The 7,836-nt window shown below is 37.9% G+C and overlaps 2 protein-coding genes across 2 annotated transcripts; both read right to left on the bottom strand.

Annotated features, from left to right (window-relative positions):
* Nucleotides 1-332: 332 nt before the first annotated feature.
* On the bottom strand, nt 333-1,331 carry LOC116133923 (glycine-rich cell wall structural protein 1-like). Its single transcript, XM_031419592.1, has one exon. The coding sequence runs from the start codon at nt 1,329-1,331 to the stop codon at nt 333-335; it is 999 nt and encodes a 332-aa protein (XP_031275452.1).
* A 1,745-nt stretch (nt 1,332-3,076) lies between these two features.
* Nucleotides 3,077-7,314, bottom strand: LOC116133901 (L-ascorbate oxidase homolog). The gene is made up of 8 exons (XM_031419572.1): nt 6,826-7,314; nt 6,591-6,700; nt 5,302-5,572; nt 5,085-5,187; nt 4,645-4,990; nt 4,109-4,474; nt 3,908-3,986; nt 3,077-3,548 (listed from the first exon to the last, which is right to left on the bottom strand). Exons 1-8 carry the CDS (start codon nt 6,961-6,963, stop codon nt 3,336-3,338), a joined length of 1,626 nt encoding a protein of 541 aa, XP_031275432.1. The 5' UTR covers nt 6,964-7,314; the 3' UTR covers nt 3,077-3,335.
* Between the last annotated feature and the right edge of the window lie 522 nt (nt 7,315-7,836).

The raw sequence follows: 7,836 nt of genomic DNA on the forward strand, positions 1-7,836 counted from the left end.
ATCTGCTATAGCGAGGTATGAATAATGAAATTACTCTATTTCTGCCGCATTTGAAAACACTGGCCATGCGCCTTTCATCTCTGATATGCAATCGCCTTTGTACTTGTTATAGACACAAATCATATTCATGTACTACAAAAAGTATGATCTTCTTTCACAATTTCATTTCTTTACTCATTAGAAGTAAACTTTTATTACATGATAACCAAAATCTTCGCGATTAAGAAACTGACAAAAACAACAAACTCACATTTCAACATCTTTAATTAACAGTTGGTTGCTACTTCTAGCTTTAAATTGACAAAGGTTGGTTTTTGAGACTCAAATTTTAATTATCTGCCGCCACCACCACTGCCGCTACCAGAGCCGCTGCCTACTCCATGGCCAGCTCCTGCTCCAACTCCAATGCCTATCCCAATTCCAATCCCAATTCCACCTCCACCACCAACTCCATGCCCTCCACCAATACCACCTCCTGCTCCTCCTCCAGCACCTCCTCCTACACCTCCACCAGCTCCAAACCCACCACCATGACCTGAACCCCCACCTATTCCTCCTCCACCCCCGCCTCCAGCTCCTCCGCCGCCACCTATGCCTCCACCAGCTCCACCTCCTACACCCCCACCAGCACCAAAGCCACCCCCATGTCCAGATCCTCCACCTAATCCACCCCCACCTCCTCCACCTCCACCCCCACCACCACCTCCTCCTCCTCCTGCACCACCACCACCCACACCTCCTCCAACACCAAAGCCACCACCGTGGCCAGAACCACCACCAACTCCACCTCCTCCTCCTCCTCCTGCTCCACCACCAATACCACCTCCAGCCCCGCCACCAACACCGCCTCCAGCTCCAAAGCCTCCACCTTTACCCGAACCACCTCCAACGCCTCCTCCTCCACCACTACCAAAGCCTCCACCTCCACCTACACCTCCTCCAGCACCACTACCAACACCACCGCCAGCTCCAAATCCTCCGCCTTTACCTGAGCCACCTCCTCCACCCGCTCCAGCACCTCCACCTAAACCTCCTCCAGCACCACCACCTCCACCCAAACCTCCTCCAGCACCACCGCCAATGCCTCCTCCTCCACCTGCTCCACCACCGATACCTCCTCCTCCACCAGCTCCACCACCAATGCCACCACCATAACGAGGTCCGCGACCACCAAACCGACCACCACAACGTCTTCGACCCCATCTACAATCATCATCACCACGCCACCTAGTTTTGTCAACCTTATCATCACCAAGAGTGAGTACACACAAATGAAGGGAAATGCAAAAGAAAAGGATAATCAAAGAAACCCATTTTTGAGAGAAAGCCATGGCTTCTTGTTGCAACAGCCAGTGCAATAGAAAGTGTGAGTTCACAGTTTCCGTATTGCTTGGTGTTGTTTGATCAAAGAGTGTCCTTATTTATAGGCTTCAATGTTTCATCAACTGGCAAACTCTTTACTACTCCACTAGGCAAGAATTAATTGGCTCATGACTGCATGTTAATGTGACGCGCTGGAACCGTTGGGGAAATGGCGGGAACATTTATTGAGAAGACGGAAGTCAAAGAAGAAACGAATAATTGCATGGAAGACATTATATACGTACTTAGTTGCATTGCTAATTTGGCATTCACTTTAAGGTCTTACCTTCTAAATTAGAACAACTTTATGAATTATTTACTCAACATTTGTCAAACATGTAAAATACGGTTGGCATCTCATCATTCGATTCAAAAAAAAAAAAAAAACATTGCGAATTAATTATTAGAAGTAACCTTGTAAATTAGGCATTCATATCCTGTAAACAAGTAAATATATTTTTAATTTTCTATCTAGGATTAATACAAGCATAGTAAGTTAACTAGTTAAAAGCTTTATTATGTTTATTTAATATTATATATATTGAATTTATTATTTTAGAAAAGGTATTTTGAGTATGTTTTTAGACAGTTAATTTACAAGATCTGTATTTTCTTAAAGTGCATTTTTTATCAAAGAACGTGAAAACTCAAATTAAATTTCTTTTTCAGTAAGTATTTGGTAAATACGTTTTTAAAAATACTAGTAGGAAGTATTTTTACTTAAAAAACCATTTTCGTTTAAACTAATCTTAAAACATATAAACAGCCAAATTCTTCTAGTTTATAAAAGGTGTTCAACTTTACTTGATTTTTGCATCTAGATCTGAGTAGCTTTTGATAATGGCGTTATTTGTTTTTCAAATTAAATACAGGGGATGTTTTATTTGTTAAACAAAAATGATATTTTGATATAAAAGAACTGTATAGTTTTAAAGCATAATTGAACAAAAATTAATAAATATTTTTTATATTTTCTAAAAGTAAGAAATTACAGCTGAAACTCTCTCTTCGATCCTCAGGTATAGAATTAATGGATATTGCAAGCATGAGCTGTCCATTTTAATTAGTTTACGCATATCAGTTTGGCCAATGGATTTATACATGTATGATGTACCCAAAATTAGTCAACGCCACCGGCGCTTGAGGTGTTGACTTCAACTCCGCTTATTCAGTCCACGCTCAATAAAGTTTAGAAATTAGACATAACTACACCCAGTCCTGCATTAATTAAAGAAAATAGATAATGCATAGAAAAGAGATTTTGAATTTCTTTCATAGGTCTCCATACTTGGCAATATTAATCCACGCAGGGTAACATTTGAGACGCACCTTCTTCAGCCCAACATCTATACATACAACGCCAGATTTTTTAAGTCAGATCTAGCAGTCTCCTGAGGCTGTCGTTTATACTGATTAAATGATTTCCTCGAGGCAGAACACAGTACTCTTTCTATTATGAATAAACATACTATATCTTTTAATTGTGCTTAGAATTAGAAGTGATTTCATCAAGGCAAAACAAATTTTATCTTCTCACGAAGCAGATAGTGAAATAGTTCAAGTCATTTTCTTGTTGCAAATGTACATTCAATTGATAGATGGCATCTCTTGAAATTGTATAGAAGGTTTTAAGATCAAATTTCATCCGGTGTTTAATTTCAATTTTTTTAAGTTGGAAAAAAAAAAATTAAATAATAAAAAAAACATATTAAAATAATCAATGATGATTAAGAGAGAAAAAGAAATGTTCCAAGTTCCCCATTGGATCTAATAAATCTAAAGCTTTTAAATTACACAAGATTGGGAAAATCATTCTTGTGTTGAGGGAATGTATGTACTAATGAATTAACAAAGAACTCGCTACTATCAAGAACAGAATTAAATTGGCTTGAGTTAAGCCAGTATAAAATTTTGAACTCCTAGTTTCCCAGATCGTCACCCACTTGTGACGCATTAGTAATCAGGGCAGTGTTTTACAGGGATCGAGTTCGATGCCCTACTGCCTTGCCGCATAGAAGAGCATTGGATGGGATCGGATATTCATCCCTCCATGAATTTGCAGGCGAATATACGCGAAGATAGAATTGTTGTCCCAAGTACTGGCGAGCCCAGTTCTCAGACCTTATATTCCACATTCCCACATTGTCCAAAGGCATGTAAACTGCAGTCCATGACTTGGGATACACCTGCATTTTAAACACAGCAACGTAACCAAAGTGCATTTGTTTTCAATCAATCTTAATCAGAATCTTTCTTTAGAGAGCACTTGTGAGAGTTGTCCTATTTCGATTAGAAATACGAAAATAGGGATTTATAAGCTAAGGAAAATTGGTGGCCCATTTCTTGTATTGCCATTCCTTGGGTCAAAGTGGAGATCAAATGGCATTTCCAATTACTTTTGAAGGAGTACAAAATTATTATGGCAAAAAAGATGGGAGGATTTTCTGATGTGCAGAGTTAAAATATTGTGAGTAAAAAGATTTGAAACACCATATATTGCAGAGACTATATTTCAGAAGTTAAAAATAATTTTCTTTTGTCCTACCTGAACAGTGCAACGAGAAACTGTGTCTCTCAAATTGTAAGTTAACCGGCTTGCGGGTGTCCACTCCCCTCCATCCATCCTGGTCATAACAATATTGCCACAATTTCAGAATCTAGAAGGTAGAAATAGCTAATACTTGCAGCAGTTATAAGTAATGGCTAATTCTACCAAATTCATAATTATTGAAACATATAGGCTTACCCCACAACAAAGAAGTTATGGCCATCAATATGCCAAGACTGCAAAGTATCTTCAGGATTCTCAAAAATAACCTCAGCATAACCCCGGAAATCTGCAGCCATGACAGAAGTCTGGGTATAAGCACCACCGCCAGTGGGGTTATCTGGAATGCTTCCAAGGCTGAATACTCCAGAGATCTTGAAGTAGTCAGCCAGCTTAAGAGGCGTATCAGCTGGGATGAACGATACACTATTGACAGCATACCTCTGCTTGCCATTGATAATTGGAGCAGAGTTTTCAAGTCTAACAGTATGGGTAGTGTTGATCAATCCATAGTGGTATGAACCTTGGGGATTAGGTCTTGGTCCACTGGCTGTTAGATTCCGTCTGGTTCGCAAAATTAATGTTAGCGAATCTCGGTAGAGTTATCAAATAGAGTTGATTTTGTATAACTAGTCATGTTTGAAGTAAGATACAAAATAAGATAAAACATTATGATTATAATAACAAAATGCAGGAGGTAAATGCTAGAAATGAAACAGAGGTTTGACAAATACCTGAGAGAACGAGCTTGTTCAAGAGACCAATCGACCTGAGTTGTTGGACCACCAGGGGGAGGACCAGAAACACTACCAGCTGAGTTACTGTAATGAAGAATTGAGGTTGCGGAGAGCACTTGAGAGGTGAAACGACTTGAGACAACAATATAGTAATCTTGTGCTGGTTGATCAGCGGTCACCAACACCGAATAGGACTGTCCCAAATGGATGTCAAGGGAATCATATGTGTTCTGAAGTGTGTGGGTTCCTTCCACCTCCACCAGAAGCATTTTGTGACCCTGGATTCTGAAATTGATGGAAGTTGTAAGCCCCACATTTGATATCCGGAACCTGTAAGTCTTGCCTGGATAGCAAATTTAAGCACAAACTCATGTTATATAAAAACCATTAAATCAAAACGTGTACACAAGGCGAGTCTATTTATAGCAATCACTGACCCTGATCCACAGTGAATGTGTACCCATTTGCTCCACGACCATTGATAAGTAGTCCATCAGGGAAGGGAAGATCACTTCCACCATCTAAAATCGCTTTCAAATCCTGTAAGATCCAAGCAAAGCTTATCACCACATACACGCTTTGTCATGTTTGATGCTCAATGTCAACGTAAAATATGCATTGGAACATAGAAATTTTTCTGGGTAGATTACTAACAGTGTGATTTTTGTTGAACCAATCACCAGCCAGGATGGTGAAATCTCCAGCAGGCGGATCAAAAGGCACAGGAATAACAGAGCGGCTAGCAATTGTGATGCCACCATACCCACCTGCAGCCTTGTGGAAAGCAAGAGAGGGGAAATAGAAGTAGCTACCAATTTGATCCTTCACTTGTAGAACATATGTGAAGTTCTGGCCAGGTGGGATGGGGCAGTTCGTGCCATAAACTCCGTCTTGCCAAGAGTTCCTTCTTTGTTGTACACCATTCCTACAAATGAATTACATAACATCGTGGTAAGTCTTCCAATCTATTCTTTACAAGTCCCAATAACATTGTAAACTAGTACTAGGTCACGTGATAGTGGGGTGAGCTGTTACTGTTCACACAATGTAAACATTCTACATTAAACTAATCTAGCTTCTGTTAGTCACACATATATTTGGAATAAAACTACACGTAATTTCAAATTTCCAATATTAGTACTTAGATTAATACACATTGGTTAGTTGGTTAGTGTATATAGGATTACTCGTATATTTGTCACTGTCTTATACAGGATTTTTTTCATTTTCTTTATTATTATTATTTTTTTAATCTCTCTTTTATAAAATAAAATAAAATGTTCTTATCACGTCATGAAACGTGTTATATTAAACAAAGCGATGTCTATGAGTGGGCCAAAGTATGACTTCTACAGTCATGTGTTTAATTTAGATTACTGATTGTTATACCTCATCATTACTCTCAATAATGTGATATGGACTACATAGTCAAGAAACGTAATATTGTCCCCGGGCACCATGTGGAATCTGACACAATTGGTCCCAGCAGTTGGTCATCTTTAAAGACGAAGAAAGTTCACATTTACCATATTTTAGGTCCTAATCTATACTTACTAGTTACTAAAAGGTTGATGAAGATTCGATGTTTATATTTGAGGCAGCCAAACCAATATAGAATCTTAAGGTATATGATCTAACGTAAACACAGCCTTAATCTTCATCTTTTTGTTTAAATACAAGTAATTGGTTGGTAGATCTGGAATCAGCACACACATTTGCTTAACCGGATGATAAAAATTCCAAACTCTTCTGTTTTCTGTTAGAAGACTCAAAAACAGAACTTGGATCTTTTTATCTAAACTAAGGCCGTTTCATCCATCCCGCTCGAGTGGCCAACCTAAACAGGTTGGTAAACCAGTATAATCCTCCCCAATATGATGGTTTATTATATTAATAAGAACAATGGAGAAATATAGACAACATAAAATAAGAGAGGTACTGACCAAGATATCAGAAATGGTTCATCCAGGCTGTTGAAAACACTGATGATCAAGTTGTCATTGGTCACGGCCTCCACTTGAGGCCCGGGAAATTGCCTGTTTATTAGTATGCCCTGCACATTTTATCAGAATTCCAGATTAGCCGACCATCCATTTGCGTCAAGCAAATCAACAAAAACTAAAACATAGAAGGAGAAGAAACTGCAGAAACTAAAAAACAACAAAAATAAACAAGTACCTGTTGTTTCACTCCAAGAGGGTAAATGTCGCCATAAGTGACATTCCAAGTATAATATCTGTAGGGGCTTTCCCCTCTAGTGCAGGTCAGTAGCAAGAACACCAACAAGATAGAACATAAACTTCTATAATCTTCCATCTCTTTTACTCTCTATCTTTACCAAAACGTACAAGAATGAAGAAATGACACAGAGAGGAAAGAAAACGTGGTAGAGAGAACCAACTCTATCTGTCTGTTTATGCCTGTAAAGTCTCTCTCACTGTGTCTACTTTTGTGTTCTTTCTTTTTCTTTTTTTGCTTTAGAGCGAGCTAGCTTTTATCGCTTAACAGTTAAGACATGAGTGTCGGTGAAGAGAAGAATCGGTATCAGAGGATTTTTAGAAACATTCAAGAGTGATGGGCGGGTTTTGAAAGCAGAGAAGCCAATGGTTTATGAGCTGTATTCACTGCAAATATCAAATCGAAGCTGTATTAAATCCACACCCGTTCCTAGATTTGAGTGAAGTGAGCCTTGTGTCATCTCATCAACTTGCCGAAAATAAATTCAGGATCTGTTGGCATTTGACTACTTGCTAAAAGTAGTTCTCTTTGTATTGGTAACTATTAACTAAGATCAAATTAATTACATTAAAAAAAATTGTGAGTTTTTGAATGCATTGTAAAATATTTTTTAATTAAATATATTGACATTTCAAAAATTATCTTCTCGTAGAGTGTCTTTGACATATCTGATATCTTTAAAAATTTGCTTCTAACTTTACAACAGTAGGACAGTTGTAGAATCTATTAAAGTTATTGATTTATTTATTTTTAATGATAAAAGAATTTATGACAAATAAATTATAAATCCATCTTTTTGAATATTTAAAATCACTAATGTACGGCCTCATACATATCTGTAATTGTAAGACATATTTTTTAACATATGTCCTTCAATTTAAATGAAATACGTTAAAGATAATTCATTTGTGATTTACCTTACTCTTGTTTTAAAAAAAAAAAAAAATGGTT

This window comes from Pistacia vera, unplaced genomic scaffold (assembly GCF_008641045.1).
Source record: "Pistacia vera cultivar Batoury unplaced genomic scaffold, PisVer_v2 Contig277, whole genome shotgun sequence".
Classification (NCBI taxonomy): domain Eukaryota; kingdom Viridiplantae; phylum Streptophyta; class Magnoliopsida; order Sapindales; family Anacardiaceae; genus Pistacia; species Pistacia vera.